The sequence below is a fragment of the Motacilla alba genome, chromosome 8 (genome assembly GCF_015832195.1).
Source record: "Motacilla alba alba isolate MOTALB_02 chromosome 8, Motacilla_alba_V1.0_pri, whole genome shotgun sequence".
Lineage (NCBI taxonomy): Eukaryota > Metazoa > Chordata > Aves > Passeriformes > Motacillidae > Motacilla > Motacilla alba.
In genome coordinates, this window is record NC_052023.1 from 25,746,886 (window position 1) to 25,769,993 (window position 23,108).

At 39.7% G+C, this 23,108-nt stretch overlaps 1 protein-coding gene across 3 annotated transcripts in view; it reads right to left on the reverse strand.

Moving 5' to 3' along the window:
• LOC119703819 (BMP/retinoic acid-inducible neural-specific protein 3) overlaps positions 1-23,108 on the reverse strand; it is a 198,375-nt gene that overhangs the window by 33,345 nt on the left and 141,922 nt on the right. For all 3 annotated transcript variants that reach the window (XM_038144213.1, XM_038144211.1, XM_038144212.1), the window contains one exon: positions 2,388-2,610. In XM_038144213.1, the coding sequence (XP_038000141.1) occupies positions 2,388-2,610 (223 nt within the window). The remainder of the gene's footprint in view (positions 1-2,387; positions 2,611-23,108) is intronic.

Below are 23,108 nucleotides of genomic sequence, written 5' to 3' on the forward strand. Positions count from 1 at the left end.
TCAGAATCTCCCCAGCAGTACCTCGCACCTATTTCCTCTCGTCTTTTCCATGTGACTCCTTGTAAAAAGGGAGTCTCCATCTTCTTCCTGTCCTCCTTTAAATAGTGGAACGTGGAAATGAGGGCTCTCCTCAGCATTCTTTTCTCACAGCCAGGCAAACACAAATCTTTCATCCTTTCCTAATGGAGCAGCTTCCTGTTTTGGGATCCTCTTTCTGGCCTTTGTCTGGACCTTTCCCTGCCTGTCCATATCTTTTTTGGCACAGTGCCACATCTTTATATTAAAAAATAAATTGTGAGGTTGCAAGTTCTGCATTGAAATAAAAAATCCTTTATATAACAAGAAAGCTGTGTTTTGATCCATCCTTGCAACTTTACATATCTCACTTCATCTTTATCACTGCCATTATCTCTGGCAACCAGAAGTTGCTCCAAAGCCCTACAGAGGTTATTTTAGAAGAGCTGATTATTTTAAATTATTTGAAATCTATTATGTTCAGTTTTGGTGGGGGCAAAAGTGAGTCTGGACTGTTTCTTGTGTTTTAAGAAGCTCTGGGCTCCTGCAGAAGTCATTCATGGTGAATTATCTCTTTGCAGGATGCTCATTCAGGTCACGGCCAAGACACACCCGAGAGGATAGGAGGCTCTGCAGTGATTATATAACCTCTCTTGGCAGAAGGTTTTCTAATCATGAAATGACCCCACAAGTGAATTTTTGGTTTCAACTACCAGATCACAGCACAAAGCACAATATGTAGAAGAAAGGGAGCATGAAAGCCACAAGCACAGCCCCCTGAAAGAAGGGGGAGTGCCACTGAAAGGCAAAGAGGAATTGATGGTGCTTGAGCTTGCAACAGCAGAGTGGAAAGCAGGGGAGTGTAAAGTATCCCTGGCAGTTCTGGAACACTGAACCTAAACTAGATTTCTTTAAAATCAATGGAGAAACGTGCTAAATGCAGGAGTCACTGGACTATCCCACAATGCTTGTGCTCAGAAGAACAATGTCCTTAAAAGCTCATTCATTTCAGATTTACTGCAGTGTCATTGCACTAATTTCAACAAAGTAATTTTCGGCCAGGAATCAAGCATACCCACTTTATGCTAATGCAGATTTGATTAGCTGGCTTTCAGGATCTCTCTCTGTTTCTAGGAAGGACTGAAACTCTTCTATTTTCTTCCTCAGGCACCCTTTGTAATCTAATTCATATTTGACAAACGAGACGAGAAATCAATTGTGTGTAGTATACATTGTATAATGACCTGAAAAGTTCCTAAAACAGTTGTGCCTGCTCCAGAGCAGTTATTCAGAATTCTGTACACAACTCTTTGGCACTGTTACACCTGGCCAAGTGCCGGGGAAAACATGGCTCTGTAAAAGAGCGGCAAACCAAATGGGGTGATGGATCTGTGCTTGTGTCACTTCTAAGTTGCCTCCTATCCTACACAGTCACAAACAAATCAGGATTTATTCTGACCTTTCCCATTGTATTTAGGAAAACAGAAACAAAGTGATATTGCAAGCTGGGACTATTCAACCCCTACTAACACAAGGACTGTACCTTGTGCCTGTACCATTCCCACATCCATGGCCCTGAGGAGATTTTAGTGCCATGTTTGGATTTCTCAGGATTTCACTGATTGTTCCTTACTGTCTCAGGTTGAGCTGGGAGTGTATTCCATTCCCATCTATTAAAGGCAAGGCTGTTACCTTCTGTTCATTGGGCAGTTTTCTTTATCTCTCCCACAGCCAATCCTCTCTCCAGGAGATCTCTTCTGTTCATGGGCCATTAATTATTAATTCTCTTCTGTTCATGGCCAGCGAGTGTCCCTGCATGGCTGATAACATTCCATCATCCCATGGGGAGATGCTCTGCCCAGGGCAGGAGCCAAGCATTCCTACCTGGATCCAATCTGAGCCTGGGAACAGCACTGCAGCCTTTGCCCACTGCATTCCCAGAGGAGCAGCTTTCTTCCCCCTGCATTGCCAGAGGAACACCAGGCCCATCTCCAGCAGCACTGGAGCTGCAGAGGAAAACTCCAGCCTTGTGCAGGATCCCTGCTCCAGCAGAACCACAGCTGGCACTGCAGGAGGGCTGCAGCCACCATGGAGTGGGACTGTGCCACCACCCTGACACACAGGGGGTCAGGGCATGTTCTGACTCTGACAGTGGATTGTTTTTTGGGGTTTTTTTTGTTTGTTTGTGCTATTGCATTTGCATTTTTAGTTTTCCTGGTAAAGAACTGATATTCCTATTCCCATACCCTTGCCTGGGAGCCCTTTAATTTCAAAATTATAATAATTCAGAGGGAGGGGATTCACATTTTCCATTTCAGGGGAGGCTCCTGCCTTCCTCAGCAGACACCTGGCTTTTCAAACAAGACCCTTACCTCTGCCTTGGCATGCGGATGAGGGGCTGTTTGTGGCACCTCTTGCTGAGGCTGAAGAGTTTGTGCACCGTTCTCTGGGCCTTGAGGAAGAGTTGCTTCATGCTGCTCTCCAGCTGCTCGTAGCGGCGCTGGAAATTAGAATCCATTGTCCACAAATGCATCACAGCAGATGTGTTCAGGAAATAATTCATAGGCAGCCTCTTCATAAATAATTTGAATTCGTCTGAAAAAAATAATAATCATTAATAGTCTTTAATTATGAGGCTGTGGTTATTCTTGCAGCAGAAATTAACTTCTAATTTGTTTTTTTCTTGAACCGATTTTCATAAACTCAGCTTTTTGAAATTTTAAAATTGAGCATTTAACTCTTTCAAACTAGAAAGGTGACTACATTTTTTTGGTAATATTAGAATAAAGCCAGCAAAATTCGATATTTATATAATTTTAAAATTACTATTAAAGCAAATACAAGCTTTGTCCTTATTTCTCAACCTGGGAAATATGAAGATTAAATAAGAATCAGAGTTTCTTACCTTCAAATCTGGGATCTGAAAGCAAATGTGCATTTAATGATCAATGTTTATTGACTCATTTGAAGAACATCAGAAACTGTCTTAAAAGAAGTATATTCCAATACTTAGGACATGCAAGTAAATGTGATTTTACAGGCCATTGCTCTTATATATATATGTTATTTCACCCGACACAAGCCATTAAATTAGACTTTCATAAGTATTTACAATTAAAATGGAGCCTTTCAAAGCATTTTATGGTACTTCAAAATTTTATGACACTTCAAAAATGTTCCCATAACTTCTTTTTTGTCTCTAAAGTGGCGGAAAGGAGTTCTTCAATCACAAGGTCACATTGTTACTGTGAACATGCCATGCTTTGTGACTTGTTCTGGTGGCTCAGTCCACACATGATATGTAAACAGAATCTTATTAACAGAGTTTTATGAATCGGGGAGTCTATTTGCCTAAGTAGAATTATTTATAACTTCTGAACCTAAATAAACTTTCATTAAAAGGGCTCCAGATACTGGGGAAATATGTGAGAGTGAGTAGCACACTTGAACGCACATGTTTATCCTTTTTCTTTCTTGTTTTTGTATATCAGTATGCTTCCCTGCCTGCCCTTCTGCCTGCTGCTATCCTCCCACCCTTCACAATCCTTTTTTTTCTTTCAGCTTGTTCCTGCAATGAAGTCACTCATCCCACAGTTTGGCTTTCACCCTGCCAGATGCTCCTTTTGGATAGTTTACATTTCAGCAGACTATGTGAAAGCAAAGATCCCGCTGCCTGAAGTAGCCTTTATTATTTATTTAATAATAAATCTTAATATTTAACATTGGTGTCATTTTAGGTTGCTCATGGAAGATTGGGGAAAACGTCCACTCACATCAAAGAATACTCCATTAACATCCCTGTTATTAAGTCTTTTGGTTTACATTTAGTTTAGGTTTTTTAACATTTTTACACAAAGCAGGAAAAAATATTTTCTTTTTTATGGATGGAGAAAAAAAGATCTTCTGCAATTAAGCTGTAGTTACCCTTGACCACGTCCTGGAGGACACAGGGCAGTGATGGAATACAACAGTCCCACTTCAGCAGAGTATTTTCTGTGATGGCTGAAGACTCATAACAAAACAAAACACATTGAAAGGTCTTCTTGAAGGTAGAAAATTAAAATCAAGGGGCAAATGTAACAAAGTGTTTAACAAAGTGTTTTTAATAATTCCTCTGGGAATGTGTTGTTCATTTTGCCCTCATGCCTTTGTTTTTGCACAGCCCCTGTGCTCTCCTTAGGGCATGAGGGAAAAGAACTGTTTCTTTATCTTATCAATTATTTGGAGCCATTTATCTTTTGCTTTTTCCCTCCCTCAATTGTGTCTAAGTTGGTTTTTATCCTCTGTCCAGCAAGAATGTTCATTCCTGGGTGTACAGCTAACAATTTGAATTAATGGGAATATTTAATAAATTCCACATTACCACATGAGCATCTCTGTGACTCTTAGTGTAGTTTTGGGATAGACAGTTCTATTTTCTCCTTCCCAAGTGATAATTATTCCTTCCTTAGAATTAGAGAATAATTTGGGTCAGAAGGGACATTTATAGTCCAACCCCCAGTGCAATGAGCAGGTACCTTCTCTAGATTAGGTTTCTCAGAGCCCAGTCCAACTTTACCAACCTCTGATTCCTTGTTGGAAATGCCATAACATTCTTTTTAGTTTTGGGCAACTTTAGTCATGGATTTGCTCCCCTTTGCCAAGGGGGAGGGGAGCTGGGCTCTGTTGTTGGTTTAATCTTTAAACCACCAAGGTTTTGGGTCTGGCTGGGCAGGGCCCGATAAGTTTCAACAAAAAAAAAAAAAAAAAGGACTTTTGAAGGTGTGGGATTTTAAAATTTACAAGTTTGGAATCTAGAAGATATGGAGGAGGTAATGAGACATTATTCAGACATTATTCTGGTGACAATCTGCCTGGCAGACTTGGAGACACCTTCTCTGAGAGAAAAACGCTAAGGGAACCACAGAGCTGGACCAAATGAGCATGAAAGGCAAAGGGATCAATACCCAATAGAAGATCAAACACTAACTAATGAAAAGAATTGTGCAACACAGAACCAAAGAATTCTTTGTTTTCTATAAGTGTACAGAATGTGCAAAGTCTCGTAATTGACATGTGTAGTTGGAATGATTTCCAATGCACATCCTGGCCAGAATAAAGGAATGCCTGACTCACTGGCAGCTCAAAGACACTGTCAGAGAGTTCTGTTTCTTCCTGAGCTCAGTGACATCCTCACACTGCCCTTCCCAGCCCTCAGTCCCTCGCAGGTCTGCACAGAAGGTGTGACAGAAGGTTATGTCCGCCTTGTCCCATTGGCTTGGTAAAGCCTGCCAAGTCTAAAGACTTCAAAATATTAAAAATTGTCATTAAAAAAAAAAAAAGTAATAGGAAATAAGGTTAGCTGAGCTGATACAAAGTAAGTCCTTTACAAAGCACAGATCTGCAGCTTGTAAAAACCACATAAATTCTACCAGATTTAGAGGACTGAACTATATATACATATATACTATATATATATATATATATATATATATATATATATATACACTCTGACACCTTTGGGGGGGATGAGATCCCAAAGCTACATTCCTGATTACCTGTTTAATTCCTAGGGCCTCTTTTCCCTCCTGCTCCTCTGAGGCACTGGTAAAGCTCCTTAAAAGCAGCTTCATGAAGCCAAAACAAAGGCAACTCCCCCAGGAAACAACAGGCTCAGACGATGCCTTTTCAGCCCTCACAGTGCTCTAACCACGTATTTAAGGAGCGTTGTCACTTTGCTGTCCTCTGCTCGATGGCACTAATCTCTACAGCTAACAACTGCTCCATGCAGTGTTTAGAAGCGATAAGGAAGGTTTACACTCCTCAACTTGCAATGCAACAGCATTTCCAATCAGAAAATGGTTTTTTCTCCCTGTAATAAACATCATCTTTGACTACCCTTGTGCCCTGTCTGATCCTGCTAATGAGCTCCATAATGCAGGTGAAGGAGAGACAGAGATAAAGTGAGCATGGTTACACAGTGCCTGCTGCATAAAAAAAAAAAAAAAAAAAAGAAAAAAAGAAAAAAAATAGAAGAGAAGATAATGTGGCCATATCTTAAACAGACACATTTCATGATCTGTGAAACTACAACACGAACTCCTAACACTGAGAGATGATTAAACTATTACACTCTAATCAACACACAGTGCCAGCCATTCCTGAGGATTAACAGCCAGTATTACAGTCCCAGGGGCCATAGAAATTGATACTTTAATTCATAAAATCAGAGAACATCCTGAGCTGGGAAGGACCCACAAGGATCATTGAGTCCAACCCCTGGCCCTGCACAGGACAACCCCAAAAACCAGACCATGATTCTTGATACCACATAAAATCTGATTGCAGCACTTCCTCTTTTACTTTCACGTGGGTAGTACATGCAATATTATTTTATATATTCTTAACTAACTGCAAATAAGGTAAAAAAAGTAAAATATTATATGCAGTGGTGGGTCAAGCAGGTTCATTTTCTGGCTGGTTGTGTCTCTTTTCACTTCTCACTGCCAAGTAAATCTTCCTTGTGTCAACAGTGTCTGGAGATGGAAATGGCATCCCATATTTCAGAGGGAAAGAATAAATGAGAAATATCATAATGGGAGCAAACATTCCTGCTGAAATCAGGTGAATATCAGACATATTTAGGCTGTGAGAAATACCTAGAGCTGCAGAGATGTAAATTGGATCCCCAGTGTTATTTGGTGTCAGAGCAGGGCTCAGTGCTGGGTGCAGTGGTTACCACTCTGCAGACAGAGCTGGCAAAGGCCAGAAAAATCCAGGAAGCCTTCCCTTGCTCTGCTACAAGGGAAAAAGGTGCCTGCTTTTGTGGATTTTTGAAGGAGTTTTGTGTGTGTTAGAGATGGGGCTTCTGAGTTGTTTTTGATGATGAGGTTTATTTTCTTATTTTCTACATTAGTAGGAAGGGTAAGTTCAACTCACATCATTACAGCATGGTACGGAAGGTCACAAGACTCCTAGTTACAGGACTTTTTAAGGATTTGTTGACTACTAAAACATTGCTAACAAGGATATTTATGTTTTGAATTTAATCTTTAAATATTTCCTCTTACGGATTTATGTTACAGTGTAAGCTTTCATAGATAATTATATTATGACACACAAACCTACAGTACTACATTCTGAACTCCTTGTTTACCTCTGTAACTACTTTTATTTCTATATCTTAAACTCTAAAACTCTAAACTTTCTTTTACTTAGCTCAACATGTCTCTCCTTTAAACTATAAATCCACATTCTCGCTTCCAGCACCTAGGTTTGGAAGCCTTTTCCAAGGTCTCAGATCAAATCCTGTATTTAATTCTAAAGCTTTGGCTTAGAGGCCCAAAGTTCTGAGAGTTCCTTGCATTTCAGATTCCTGCACCTGCTCTCTGTTGGAAGAGAACAGGAGCCCTGATCTCTCTGCTGTGAATATTTTGATTTTCCCTGGTATTTTGCGACACGGCCTGTACAAGACTGTCCCACCGACACAGCACACTTCTGCTTTTGTTTGTGGCACTTCTCCTGGCTGCCAAAATGTCTTGGGTTAGTTTATTTCCTAAGCTCCCTTGTGGAGGGATCCTTGGAAGTCAATGGATTTATACCTGCTTGGGAATTCAGAACACCAGGTGATTAAAGGTGCCGCAGGCTGCCATCTGACAGCAATGTCATGCTGGAAATACAAAACCAAATTTTACCACTGCACTTTTGTCTCCTATTTCCTTTAGAGCAAACAGGGCAAGTCCAGGACTGAGCTTTGAAACTGCCATTCCTGAAATTTCCTTTTAAATCATACAGGCAGTGTTTCCTCAGCCAGTGTAACAGGGATTAGCTCAGGACTAAGGACGTTGGAGCAATTTCCTCCTCACAGCCCAGACATGCTCTGCACCAAGGAGCGAAGAGCCTGAGCCTCTGCAGTCAGGGCAGCAGGAGCAGGGGGATAAAACAGCTCATTTAAGCCATGGCTCGTGTGTAGGGAGATCTCAGAGATGTGCTTATGGAACACCAGAACTCCTAAGTAAATAGGAAAATTCGAATTTGACATGGATTTCTATGAAAGGAAAGAGAATACTGGTTGGTTTGTTTTGTTGGTTTTGTTTTTTTTTCCCCTGCTGGTTCTTATTATGGCTGAAATCGATGACAACATACATGTGACAATAATTGAGGTGAAAATCTACATACAATTTAAGAAAACATAAAGCACACTTTGAAAAAAATCTGCATTTGGTGATATGCTAAGGAAAAAATTGTTTCATAGCAAAATAAACCACAAGAAATTTCAGCCACCTTCTGTCAGTCTCCAGAAATGGCAGTTTCTGGGGAGATGACATTCCATCAAGCATTATTCTGTTGTGTAATTTAGTGTCATATTTTCTGATGAGCCATTTTACCCCAAATGAAATAATACAATTTTATGGAAACAAAACTTTTAGCATTGGAAATTAAAGCATAGTGCTTCAGTAAATATATAACCCTGTCTAATTGTGGATTATATCATCTACCCAAAATCAATTTTAATTTTTTTAACAATATTCAGACCCTAAAAAAGCAATTGTGTTTTCTGGGCAAAAGTAGCGTGACAATAACTGAAAAAATGTAAGAATGTTTTGTTGACTGAAACATACTATTCACAATTTTATATAGCCTTTTTATTTTCTAATATTAATAAGGATTTAGATTTTAGAGGTTTTTTCATTTAACAAAGTTCAGTAAAAAATGTGTATATAGGAGAAAACCCCTTTTTGACATTATCATGTCAAAATCTACCATTAGAGAGCAATCGTAATGGGCTGTTTTGTCATTTCTCTAAATGAGGCTCTAAGGAAACATTTTTCTCCCTTAAAAAATCTGTACATCAGTCATTTGTACACACATCCTCTTTTTTAGTCAAGTTCTTTAACTTGCTCTGGAGGTATCAAAATTCTGCCATCACAGTCTAGAAGTGAGTCATACATCACGCCAAAACTGTTCTGCTTTGGCTCTGACAAAATGTTACGGTGGGATTAAGGCAAATTTACAAAAACCAAGTGGTTTTTAACACGTGAGGGTGTGATGTGTCTGAGGTCTGAGCAAGCAATGATATCCACTGATGTGCTGCTCCAAGCCAGAGTGCTCCAGACAGCTTCAAAATTAGCTCAAGTGACTTCTTGTTCCCCACTGCATTTCCTCGTTTCTCACGCTCACGATGAGAATTGCAAATGATCACTCCTCCGTACAAAGCACTGCTACTGTAGGAAGCCAGCTCGCCTCTTAAACCAGAGTTCTGGGATCAGATGTTAAGTCAGACTTGTTACTTCCTTAGGCAGTCTGTAGTCCAAGGAGAGATGCTCTTGTGCTTCAAGCATGTCAACTCTGCCACCAGATTAACTTTCTCAGGGCTTGGTCCAGTCAGGAATTGGAATCTGCTGCAGTCAAGGCTCAAGTGCCCTCATGAGGAATAAATTTCTCCATATCCCCAGCGTGAATCTCTCTCGTTTCACTTGATGCCTGTTGTCTCTCCCCACACAGAGCCTGGCTCTCTTTCCCCTCCCTGCAGACAAGGTGGCTGCTCTGTGATCTCTGAGGTCTCCGTGCCCAAGGCTCACCAACCCTTCCTGGGCCTCTCCTCTCAGGGCAGCTTCTCCAGCCCCCACCTCTCCGAGGACATCCCTGACCACACTCCAGCTTCCTGATGTCTTTCCTGCACTGTGGAGCCCCAAACTGGATCCAGCATCTGAATGTGGTCTGAAAAGCACCAAGGCTAATCCCCTCCTTGGTCTCCTGGTCCCTCCTTGATCTCCTGGTCCCTCCTTGGTAGCTCCCATCATGTGGCCTTGGTACTGTCAGGCCACCTCATCCTCTGCCCCAAAAATCTTCCTGCAGGGCTGCTCCTGGCCAGGCAGCTCCAGCCCCAGCTGATGGATGCTCTGCCTGTCCAGAGCAGGATTTTTCTTTTTGCCTTGTTGAACTTCACCAGGCCCCTGTTGTCCTGATCCACCAGCTTGTCCAGGTCCCCCTGACCTTGAAGATTTCTGTCTTACTCCTTCAAACTGGCAACATCTGCAAACTTGAGAGGTCTCCAAGTCATTGCTGAAGAAAGTAAAGAGAACAAGTCCTGGGACAGACCCAGGCTGTATCTAGGATAGACCCTGGCTGTATTGAACTTGCCTCCAGTTTTCAGATAGGATTTTTCCCTTTTCTTCCCAGGCCTGAGCCCTGTGTGACTCCTGATGCATTCCAGCTGTGCCATTCCCCCTCTGAGCCTCATCCCATCCATGAGATGATATTCCAGAGGCATGTGCCTGTAATAATGCCTTTCCAGATTACTGCCCAACAGACAAAATTCTACTTAAGGAACTCCAAACTTTACATTAAATTAAAAAAAAAAAAATCAGCTGCAGTTTTGGTTCATTCCTGTTGTGTTTTTCCTTCAAAGTAACCTGTCTCTTTGGCTCTGCTAATCATTTGCCTACACCTGGTTTTAATAGGACTTCAGCCTTCCTTTGGCACAATTTCTTCAAACAACAAGCCAAAATGAACAGATAATATTGCATAAGGGAAAGCAGTGACAATCAGAACCAACAAGAATACAAGAATATTCAGACCAGAAGCTCTCCTTGAAAAAAAAACTTCAGAAATATCTCTAGTAACTCCAGAAGTTTATTTCTCTACAGAAAAGGTGACACAGAGCAGCAAAGTCAGCCAGCCCTGCTGCATGTCCATTGCAGGGCTGGTTGTCTGCTGGTGCTGTAGAGAAGATGATTATTTAATATAAATACTGGCTGGGTTTTCTTCCAGGTTAGGAGTTGGAAAGAAGACTGCCAGTTCATCACACACAACAGCCAAGGAAAGCTGCTAAAGTTACTCATGTCACCACCAAGAGGGCTCTTGAGTAGAACTGTGCGAGGAAAAAAAATGGTGAAAGGATTTTTAGCATTCCAAAGTTATCTTCGAATTTTAGAATTTTTTTTAAAATGTTCCAAATGCCTCTAATTCCTCTGAAATCCTCTAAAAGGAATATTGCAAACTTTTCCTCTTTTGCTTTGCTTTGAATCACCCTCACCTTGATGGAATAGAAATTTTTTTGTTATGTCAACTTAATGTTGTTGTTGTTATGTTAAGTTTCAAGTGTTTGTCATTATGTCAAGTTTCACATTATAACATCAAAGTTATGAAGTAAAATATTTTAAAAATGAATAAACATTTCAAAACGAAGGTTAAGTGCTTTACTGCATTCCTAAAAAATACAGACCAAAAACAAACAAAAAGCCCAACAAAAAGCAAACAAAAACCAAACAAATAAACAAAAACAACCAAACAAAAAACCCCAAAACCAAACAAAAAAAACCCCAAAACCAAACAAAAAATCCAAACACCCCCCCCCCCCCCCCATAATTTTGCAGTTACTGAAAGATTATTCCTGGTTGGTTTATTCAAAGTAGCTGTCTCTATATTTTGTAGCATCCTGTACATAAATCTTAATTTCTGCTACACTTGAACAGACTTTTCTGTTTAGACTGCAAGCTCTTCAGGGAGGCCTGGCTCTTATGATATCTTTATAGGGCAGTCAGCACAACAGACCCCAAATTTAATTGTTGCCATTTATTACAAATAATAAAAATAATTTTGCCTATTGCTCCAGGCAACTGCACCCTCCTTGGAGCCCTCAGTGGGAGCTGCAATTCATGTAAGGGGAGAGAGTTCTGGAAGGAAAGATCTCATAATCCCCATTTTATCACATATTTTACTGTATTGTTTGTGCAAACCTGTTGCAAACCACCATCTTATCAATCCTATTCAATAACAATGGTTTTTTTTAATTTTAATCAGGGCAATAAATATGATGGCGAGTCAAATACCATTGTCAGCTGCAAATCAAGACCTGAAAATGCAAAGCTGGAATTCTGAGAGGATATAAACCATGGGACCCACATTTCAAATGGTTGGATGTGATTGCTGTTCATTAAAGTGCTGCCTCAATATTGTGTAGATGTTATTAAAGAGATTTATAAAAGATAGATGTTTTTTAAAATATCCCACCATGATGCAGAAGCCTGGAGAAAACAAAGTGCTAAAAATGAACATATATTTGGTTTTATGTTGCCATGAATTTTAGTTCTTTGTGATGCATTACTCAATTTGTCAAAGAATAGCAGCTGTGTTCCAAGAAATATATGTTTGAAAATAATCCAATTCAAAGAAGCAGAAGACTGCAGCTGGAAACAACCTTATTTCTTCAGAGAAGAGACAGTAAATCTGAATTTTCCTTCCCCTTCTCCCTCCAATTTAGGCTAAATCAGCCAGCTCTCCTGATAATTAAAATATTTCCTTCTCCAAAGCAAAGGATTTCTCCTTTAAACTTTCTGAAGGACAAAGGGAAGGGAGGAAATGTGTGTTTTCTGCAAGACATGGTCTCTGTTTTTCAAGGAGGAAAGGAGGTCCACTTCCTTTTGGACACATTCATTGAAGTGGAGCAATCCAGCTGCTACAAAAACCTCAGGAAAGCAAATGAGGATGATTCTAGCAGTGGGGTAGATTTGGAGGGGTGGGGGAGTGGTTTGGTTGATTTCTTTTTGAAGTGAGGAATGCTGCAAGGACAGCTCCTCTCACCCCTGTGCTCTGCAAGAAGGAAAGAACAGGGTTAAGTGTCAACGTGGAGGTGGAATTGGTGGGGAACAGAGATCCTCTGGTCAGTCATTTATATACATAAATCTGAGGAACCTCATGTAAATGTTAGAAGTGATGAGAGGAAATGGCCTCAGGCTGCAGCAGGGAAGCTTTAGATTGGATATTAAGGAAAATTTCTTCCTGGAAAGGGTTGTCAAGTATGGAACAGGCTGCCCAGGGCAGTGGTGGACTCACCAACCCTAGAAGTGTTTTAAAAATGTTTGGACAACAGGGTGGTGGTGCTGGTTGATGGTTGGGCTTGATCATATTAAAGGTCTTTTCCAGCCTTAATGACTCTGTGGTTCTGTGAGAGATGTTAGATATGTGTTTAAATATACAAACACACATGTACATGTATATGTATATGTTGTAGAGTTAATGCTAGTAATGTCAGCCTGTCATAGGAACACAAAACCAAAAATCCTCCTCTTGCAAGCCTGGAAAGTCTCCTGGTGCCACATAAAGGTGAAATATTTTCAGTCCAAATCAATAGTGAAACCAGAATATCATCCTATAAATTGTGGATTAATTCAGAAGTTCTGCAGGGCAGGAGATGACCTTGCCTGGACTCTGCTATGAGCTGGAAGGGCTCATATTTCCTACAATGAAGCAACATGTTTCTTATTGCAATCTAAATATGACCTTGACAGCAAATTCCCTTTTCAGAAACCAAAAAGCCAGGCTCCACAGCTGTCTCTGCAAGTCCCAGCATTTGAAGGGCATTTCCTTCCTCCTGTCAGGTTTGATTTTGGTTCATTACTACTTAAAATGTTTCTGTCCCTGCCATTCAAAGGGATGCTTGGACTGGAAGTCACAGTAAGCTTTCAAGGAAAATGTCTCAAAACTTTATCTATGGGTTATTTTGGATTTTTTTGGTAAACATTTTTATGACTTCATTGTGGTCTAGAAGTAGTCCTGCAACATGGATGTCCCAAAGTCCTTTATTATCTTTCTACATAACTATAAATTCATTTAATGCATAAGACATATTCCTTATGGGCAGATACAGATATAGCCTCTGTCAGTCCAAAATTTACCTCAGTTGAACATGCTGGCAACTCCGACAGTTTGAAAACCGGATAGAGTAAATAAACATGTAATGATTCATGGGAGGATAAAGGAGGGAAGAGAATGAGTGAAACTGAAAAATGTTCTTGGAAAACACATTGAAGTAAATAAGCAGTGTTAAGCTGTTCCAGGAGAAGATTTAAGAAGCTATGAATCAGAACAGACAACGCTGCCCTAGAAGAAAAGAGAGGCCACAGAGTGACACCACTCTTAATAAAGAAAGCCCAAAGCTGCCAAGGCAGATTGGAATCCCACCAAGAACGAGGGGATTTTGTCACTAGCTTTGAAGGGAATTACATTATGTCCTGTACATGGTGGACATAAGTAGAATTATATTAGATCAAGCCTTCTGCTCCTCCTCTTATTACAATGTCATCGCAGTGTTTGAAGCATCTCAGAGTGCAGTGCCACGTAAAACTTTAATAAGTTGATTTGCCAGGTGCAGCAGGAGTTGTATAATGCTTTTAGTTTTGGATCAGGGGCAATTAAATCAGCTGTACCATCATTTCTGAAGTAGGGCAGGAACAATTTAGACACTGACCCTCCAAAGACATTCTGCACATCCCACCTGTTCATCTGATTCAAACAGTGACACCTCCACAGGGGTGGAGGAGCTGGGAGGGGAGCGTTGGCCACGGAAGGAACAGCAGCTTGGTCGTATCTGCTCGTGTTATTGATTAAACTTCCTGACAACCACAGAGGGAAGTTAATTACTGGGAGGCAAATTAACACCCCTGCAAGATAATGGAGAAAACAATAATTGTATTAAGAACTCATGGGGCTAAGTTTCCCTGGCCCTGAGCCTGAGGCTGTAAGCAGTGGTTGAAAGCAAACCACCGCTCCACTGCTCAGGGGCAAATAGTTTGAACCATATTGATTGAAGTCTTTATTCTCAGTGATTAAAAAGCACCTTCAGCTGCCAGCGAGTCAGTTCAGACTGTTCACAAGGAGTCTTTCAATTAGGATTTCAAATGGGACTCACTTTGCATGGCAGTGGGTCTGTCCTGGTCAGCAGAGAGAGATAGACTGTGCACAGTGACCCAGGTGGGATGGGCTCTGTGCAAGGAACCTTGCCCCAAACCCACCAAAACAAAGCTTTCCAGACAGCAAGTTTAGATTTGTGGCGTCCATAAATTGAAGAAATCCTCCAGCATTCAGTTTGAATTCCAGATTTCATTTTTAGTCTCATTTTACCTGCATTTTAATTGAATCACTGCAGCTGGAAAAGCAGGAATGTGTCACTGGGCTAAGAGAGGACTTCCAGTGCAAACTGCCTTCACTGTAAATGATGGAGTGGGCTTGTGAATTTATAGACTGTCTGTGATGCCAAGGGAAACCTTGTCATCTTGTGACGTTATTTAGGATTTGAAATCTCAACACTGAGCCTGAAAATCAGTCTGGGCATCTTTTTTCCATTGTAAATGCAATAAGTTTCTTCTGATCAGAGTGTACAACACAACATCTCTGTTTAAACTGACATTTCCAAATTATGCCTGCAGTTACCTTCTGCCCTTTTACTTCCTTTTAGTAATTTGAAACAGGTAGAAATGAGACATTTGGTACATGTTTTAAAATGTCTGTCTTAGAATGTAGTTTCTCTTTGAGGGATTTTTGTTGGCTTTTTTTGGGGGGGAGCTTTTCTGGGCTTTTTTGGGGGGGCAGGGGGTGTTTTTTTTCTCTCCACCTGTAGCAGAAGAGCCATAGCAAACACTATAAATGCCAAGATAATTTTTAGCTACAGATTAAATGACAGCCTGAAATTTTTTAAGACAACATCACTGTATTTTGAGGGCATTTTTTAGCTCTTAGGGTTGTCATTATCACTGCTGGTAAGAAGGAAGAAGGCTGGGACCCAGGTCAGTGTCTCCATGATGTCAATCCACAAGCTTGGCTGCTGGGAAGAATTACCTTTTTTACTTGTCAGCCAGGTGACTTTGATTTGGATGCAGAGAAAAGCAATAAAAAGGAATCCCACAGTGTCCTCTTCTGCTAAAGCAGTTTTAAGAAAGGATTTGTGCCACAGGAATAGCAAAAATCTGAGCCTTATAGAGGTGGCAAACAAAATTACACTTGATTTTTCTGACTAGATAGAGGGATTTTAAAGATTAAATTTCACAGGCTGAATGCAGATTTGCTGCAGCTTTTCTGGAGTTGTCCATCAGGGAGAACATGACAGCAACAGTTTAAAATGCTTGTCTGATGAAGAGGAGGAGAAGACTGCTCCACTGGTTGCATTCATCAATGCACTGCCAGGAAATATTAATATAATCCATAATTAAGATGATTCCAGAACAATGGTGTATGAAATGGTGAAAAAGTTAGTACTTATCTGATGGTGCAGATTTCTTGACCCCTGTGTCTTTATGTTGTGATTCACATTTGATTTTGAAGATTTGAATTCGTCTCTGGCTCTGTTCATAATGTATTCTGTGCATCACAGAAGGTTTCTGTCTTCAGCCCTGGACAGTCTATTCCAATTTATTTACATTACTTCTTTTCTAGCTTGAAATTTAGTCTATTCAAATCTAAGTTAAAGATATAACTTTTTATTTCGTTTAACTGCCTGGCTTTGCACCTGCTTTCTCAAAGCATCAATCTATTTTTAGCAAATTAAGTAAGTCCAGCTGTATCTGTTATTTTTTGATTGCTACAAAAAAAATGGATGAAAAAGTAACTCAACAGATGTATCACTCTTTATTACTATGTGCTCAGCATCTAGGAGTATCTGCATGCAAGAATTATGACTATAATTCTCTTCTCTAAGAAGTACTAAGAGATTTGTGTAGATTTTGAGATCAAATATGACCATTTGCTATGGCTGGGTGTATTGATTGACTGTTGGACTGTCTCTGATGTTGGGACAATCTCTGAATTCCTATTTTGCAGCTTCTTTACAGCCTCGGCAATCACAAAGGCAGTGCTGTCCATCTGTAACAAACACACAAGGCTGGCAGGGAGCGTAAGGAATTCTCCCCTGAGCACCTGCAATGTTCATTTCCAGCTTTGATTTTGCTGTGTTTTACAACAGTTTGCAGCCTGGCTGTTGGAAACAACTTTCACTGTGGAAACAGGGATCAGAAAACTCCACAAGTGGAAAGCTTTGAAGCCAGGAGTGAGGCAGGGTCCTGTTTTATACAGAGTGTGACCACAAAGGGTTGGTCAATTTTCTGTCGTGCTTGGCTTTCCTAAACCAGTGCTTAGTGGAAAGAGCCTTTCTTGCTCCAAAGTTGGTATTTTACAGCATGGGCTTACCTGATTTGGGAAAATATGAGCTGAAGGAGAAGTGAGAGTTAGGAAAGTGCATCAGCAAAATATGGTGATTTTCCACAATGTGCAGTTTTGAAAATGGAGATATAAATTCATGGCATCATTAAATGGATAATTCTCTAAATCTCACTGCAGATTATGGAATGCTGGAGATGATCTTTCCTATTGCTTTCTGTAGGTTTTGCATAAAAGTAATTATATAAGATGCAAATGCTATCCCCCCAAAAAATAATGAAATGGTTGGACTTCCTCATCTTCAGTATTACTGATTTTTAATTCAGTAATAAGCTTATCATCTCCTCTATTAGAGTCCACTTTCTCCAACCCTTTAAATCCAATTCTTTTATACAACAGATTTTGGGATCATTAATTCAATCACTGTAAAGAAAAGGAAAAATATAATTGAACTGAGGAACAGGACTCCAAAGTCCCCAAAGCAATCTCTGCTGAGCAAACAAAAAAACCTTGTTAATATCTATGCAGTGCTATGTATTAACTGAGGTTCAGACCTCATTTTCAGGTGAACCTTTCCCAACTGTGCATTTTTTCTGATAATTTTAAGTCTGTACATATAAAGGGTAACCAATGCTCAATAGCAAGACATCCCAGAGTTATTAGGGAATTATGGAATGCATTAGACATGAAATCCAAATCCAATGAAACCAGGGATTTAAGAATAGCTTGCACCAGCAATTCATTTCTGTTAGTATTTGCAATCAAAGCAGTGATGGTGGATGGATGGACAATGAAAAATAGTTTCAGCAAATATTAATGTGAAAGTTAATATCAATTTACTTTGGCTGCACTTTCATCACTTGCGCTTTCTGTGATACTGAAATTTACCTTTTGAATTATCTCTGTAAAGCAGATACAGAAGTGACTGAAAAAAAACCAAACTCGACATTTTGAGAAGTTGTTTGTCATTTAAAGCTGTAGACAGATGCACTTCAAAATATTTGCAAGGTGACTTTTGATTAATTCTGTCTGTGTCCAACGCGTCTGTTGGAGCGAGTGGTGTTTGTGTTCTGTGGTCAAACCCTTCAGGGGCTCTGCTCCTCTAAAGCTTCTTCTGGACATTTAAGTCAAATCCCCGAAGTTAATGGACTACAGATTGTTTAAAAAATGTTATCTTCACTTCCTCAAACACTTCAAATGATTCACACAGGCACATATTTCAGTGCTTCACTGAATCACCTTTGAGCCCAGCTGTGACAGGCAAATTCCTGTCCAGTCTGTATTTAAATGAAATGTGTAAAAGAATGAGTTTGTTGTTTCAAAGCTACGTTGAAATTATGTATCATAATATTTATTGTACATCTCCTGATCCTATGCTTTCCAAGGAAATATTCCAAAAGGGATTTTGTCGCCTTCAAGGGGGGAAAAAATTCCACTGCTCAGCATATTGTGAAATATGCAGAGAGAAGGCAACAAGCTGCCATTGCATGCCAGATATGTGAAAATAAAGGCTTGATGGAAGATTTTATTTTCATATTTCCAGGAGGTCTCATAAAAGCTAGTGCTAAAAAAAATAAATAATGAAAACAGAATTTTGCCATTTTCTATTTTTTGAGCAAGATAATCATCCACGTCCTTATTTATTTTGATAGTCTTTTTAATTCTGAAAGATGAAATTACACTACAGGGACTGCTACAATTTTTTTTTCAATGTCAACAACCAGATCACCTTAAAAGAAAATTGCTGTCATTTAAATTGTTTAAATGGAGTGTTCAGATTTCCAAAGATATTCACAGCCAACCACACCAAGATTATGGTGCAGGCAATGTGTGATCATGTTCTTATCCTTGTTGTCAGAATCCAGAGCCTGTGGGTGGTTTTGGGGGTCTTCTTGACTTTCCTGTGTTTTAGACCAGTGGATCATGATCACTGGAACATGCTAAATTGTCATTCAGTGTTGTGTGTCAGAATTAGTTTCTTTGTATATAAAGTCTTTAACATTGTATATTAACTCTTTAACACTCTCAAAATCTTCCCAAACCAGTGATGTGTAACACAGCAAATTTTTTATCTGCACCGCCCTCAGCACTGCTCCAACCATAAACTGTGGAAGTCCCACCTACTTCCAAAAGGTGAGAATTTTTTTCAAGGAATATTTGACACTCTTTAATGGGGAAAACAAATTGCATCCAAGTGCTTAGGTCAAACCTTTTTCCTGAAATAGAAAGGTGGAGTTCACTGAGGTGAGGTAGGAGAAACACCTGGACAAGAAGGTGCTCCTGTATTGGGGCAGAAGGGGAACAAGAAAATTGGCAATATTAAAGAACAGTTGAGCGCTGAAAAGGTGAGGAGGGCTGCAGGGACACTCGAGGAGATTACACAGCTTTAATCTAACGTGGGTGGACTCCACAGCCTGGAATCTCAGAGAAACCGAGTGACCTGTGAAAGCAGCAGGTCAAAATGCATCACCAGTTTGTTTGTTGTTTTCAGTTGTCCTTCCAGGCTACAAAATCCAGTGGAAGGCTACTTTCATGCACATCAGGAAAGGTAAATGGAGCCCTGCTTGATTCCATTAGGTATTTTTAGTGTTAGTGGTAAGAACACAGCTTCTCGGAATGATGGTCTCAGGGAGCACTTTGCTTACACAGTAATTCAGCCAAACACCTCAAGAAGCTAATGAAATTTGTTAATAAAGGTTGAACAGCTTTCATATGGATTTTTGGTAAGGAAACAGCTGCTCATTTTCTTGGGTAGTAGTAGAGTCTGGAGGCCACAAGATCTGATAAAGGATAAGCAGATGGTTCAGGGTAAACAATTTGAAGAAAGCTCTTGTAATTTTTTTAAGATCTTGGTACATAACCTGACACTAAGAGGTTATACAAAGCTCATTGAGCTAATAGTGATCAAATATTTATTGCTGGAGGGCAGCTAGAGAAATGAAAAAGGCAGCCAAATTTACTGAGAGATAAATAACATACTGCTGCACATCTTCCAAAATGGGATTTGAGTAGTTAAAAAGTGCCAGAAGAGCCTGAGTGAAATGCAGTCTGCACATAAGGATAAACAGCACTTTCTGACCTGGGATGTTTGGTCATGTAACCTGCAACAGCCAGAGGGGCTCGAGGAGAATTGTCACTACCAGCAGGCCCAGGTTGCAGACCAGAGTCTTCCTGTGTGGAAATCAGGACAATTCTTTGATCAAATAATGGTTGAGATGGGGAAGAACCCCTGGTCCAAACCCCTGCTGAGGCAAGGCCACCTAGACACAGCTGCCCAGGACTGTGGGCAGTCAACCTTCGGAGAAGCCCAAGAATGAAGGCTCCACAACCTCCCTGTGCCAGCACTAGGTCACCCTCAGTGAAAAACTGTTTCCTGGTGATCGGAGGGAACCTCCTGTCTTCCAGTTTCTGCCCATTTCCCCTTCTCCTGTGGCTGGGCACCACTGAAAAGAGCTTTGCTCTGTCCTCTTGGCACCCTCCCCTCAGGTATTCATATATTGTCCCTGAGCCTTCTGTTCTCCAGGGTGAACAACCCCAGCCCTCTCATCCTTTCTTCGAAAAAAAAAAAACATTCCTCAGTTGTTTTATCTTGAACAGACAGGAGGAGAGATAACTCAGAGAATAAACAAACCCTCTTAAGTAGAATATTTACTTCTTCCTCTTTAAACTAAATCCTGCCCACAGTGAATGGCCTCGAGTGAACCCAGTAAGTCTTACATGTCAGTATTAGGGGACAAGAGTTGTTTCTGGAGTCAGAAGACTGGTTTGTAACATCCAAACTAAGAAAAGGGTTTGGAAGCAGAAAAGGTAAAAAATTAATTCTCTTCTATTTACCTTTAGTTGACTCTGGAGTTCACAGTTTGGGAATTCATTAGTTTATTAATTCCTCTTCCATTAATAGTAGCTTTTTTGGGCTTGCAGTGATTGCTCTGGATTATTTTGCCCCTTGCTGCTCAGACTGAAATTACTACATCATCTGGCCTCCTTTCTAGTGAATCTATTTTTTTATTATAAACAGATTAGAATAAAGCAACACACTGTTATCTCAGAAGCTGACTTCCACTGATTTAGACAAAGACTTAGCAGCTTTCTAGTTTTCCTTAATAAAGGTCACTTTTGTTCCCAGAACGTGCTATTAACATGGGTCAGATCACACTGATATTTGTTAATAACTTTTCATTATGGAAATATTGCTCAAGCTCCAAATGTTTCAGAATATGTCTCAATGGTTATAAATGTATATATATATAAATCAGTGTGGCTGGAAATGCTTGCAGATCATGTGTGACAGCCCTGGAAGAGCTGCTCAGTGGTAATATATGATTTATATGAGGTTAGCTGCTCAATGACTAAGTTATCAATCAAAAATTCCCATGCCAACTTTTTTTCCAAGAGCAGACCCATACAAGGTTACCTATCTCATCTTCCCACGAAAACCTTGATGCAAAACACTTGATGAGATAAAAGCAGAAATATTAGAAGCTACCTCTGAGTTGTGGAAGTCAGGCTCGGTATATTTATTAGATTAAAAATGGTTTAAATATTTCAGGGCTAAAGAGAGGAGCATGGCATATGTCTTAATGATGTTAAGAACCTAAATTTCACACTTCTTAGTAACCACACCTACTAGCAATTACCAAATTGACAGATATATGTGAAGTTGGCATTTTAGTGATTCACCCAGCAGAGCTAAAGAGTCTTTTAAAAGCCCAGAATTTAAGTCTTACCAATTTTCCCCTGACATTCGTGTCACAGACCTGAGCACAGGACTAGAAATGTAGCTGACAATGATTCAAACTCATAATTAACTTGATGTCCATTATACAGCTTGCTGTAAGAACCCTTCACAGACCCAGATGTGTGTACTCTTCCAGCTTGACTAAAATGCTGTTAAGTAGGTGCCTGCAAAGGACATTTTTGAGGCACTGAACAGTGTCACAGCTAATTCAGACAAAATATGGCAAAATATGTGCCCCTCTGAAGAGTCAGTATTTTTGCCCTAGTTTGCAAAGTAGTAAATGATAGCATGGCTCCACAAATATTTAAAAGTGTCCAAATAGTAATTGGGAAAATGCACCCAAATGTGCACAAAACCAACACATCAATTCCTGCTTCTACATTCAGAGATGTCTGTGGTCCTCCAAGGAGAAATATTGTAAATTCTCGTGTACTATTGCTGAAAGTGAGAATGGGAATAGAAAAAGGGCCTAGGATCTTCTAAACAGACTCAGATAAAAAACAGCATCAGGTTAAAAGTTGCAACAAATGACATTTTAACTGATACAGGGTCTCTTGAAATGAGCAGTTCTCTTCAGCTGAGGAATCAGTCTTTTACAATAAAACAAGAAATATAAAAATGGGTGTATCCAGAGTGCTGTTCATTCACACTCTTTTACTGATATTTATTCTACTCTTGATATTTATTCTACTCTTCCCTTGACCACAGTGTCATCTTCCTCCTTTTCTCTTCTACTGATTTGTTCTCTTTCTCCAACGCAACTCGTTAGAACCTGGGATTTTTTTCTTTTTTTCTGACTTTTCCTTATCTCCCTCAATTCTTTTTTTTTTTTTTCCTCAACAATTTTTCCCAGGTCTGCTGAGCTCTCCTTACTTTTCCCACCATCTGGCTAGACAGCTGTTTCTGGTAGCACTGAACAAGTGGGTTGTGAAAACAGTTGTTCAGAAGCTGATTTTACCTGTAGCTCCCATTCTCTGTGAGACAGGAAGTTCTGATGATCAGGACAGGTGAAATGATGTATGAAACTGTAGATTTTTGGATTTGTTTGTTTGTTTTGTTTTGTTTTGTTTTTGTTAAGGTTACGATTAAATTCGAGAGATGGTATTTTTTGTTTGGATTTAGATGTTTATCAGTTTTTATTTATATTATAGTTTCACAAGCTGTGAGTTCTATAGTATTTTATTTTAATAAACTAAAAATTGAGTTGTATTTTTATAAGGTTTTTTAACGATAAACTGTTTAATTAAAAAATGACACAAATTATTTTTACTTTTAACTCAATAACTAATTACTAGTGGTTTGTAATGTGGATTTTTTTATTTAATTATACAATACTACTTAAATTCATGAAGAAGAAGGTGAAGAAGAAGGATTAGTTTACTGTTTTAAACCTTCTATCTTGTTATGTATATTACTATATTCTAAAACTTTAAACTCTAGGGTT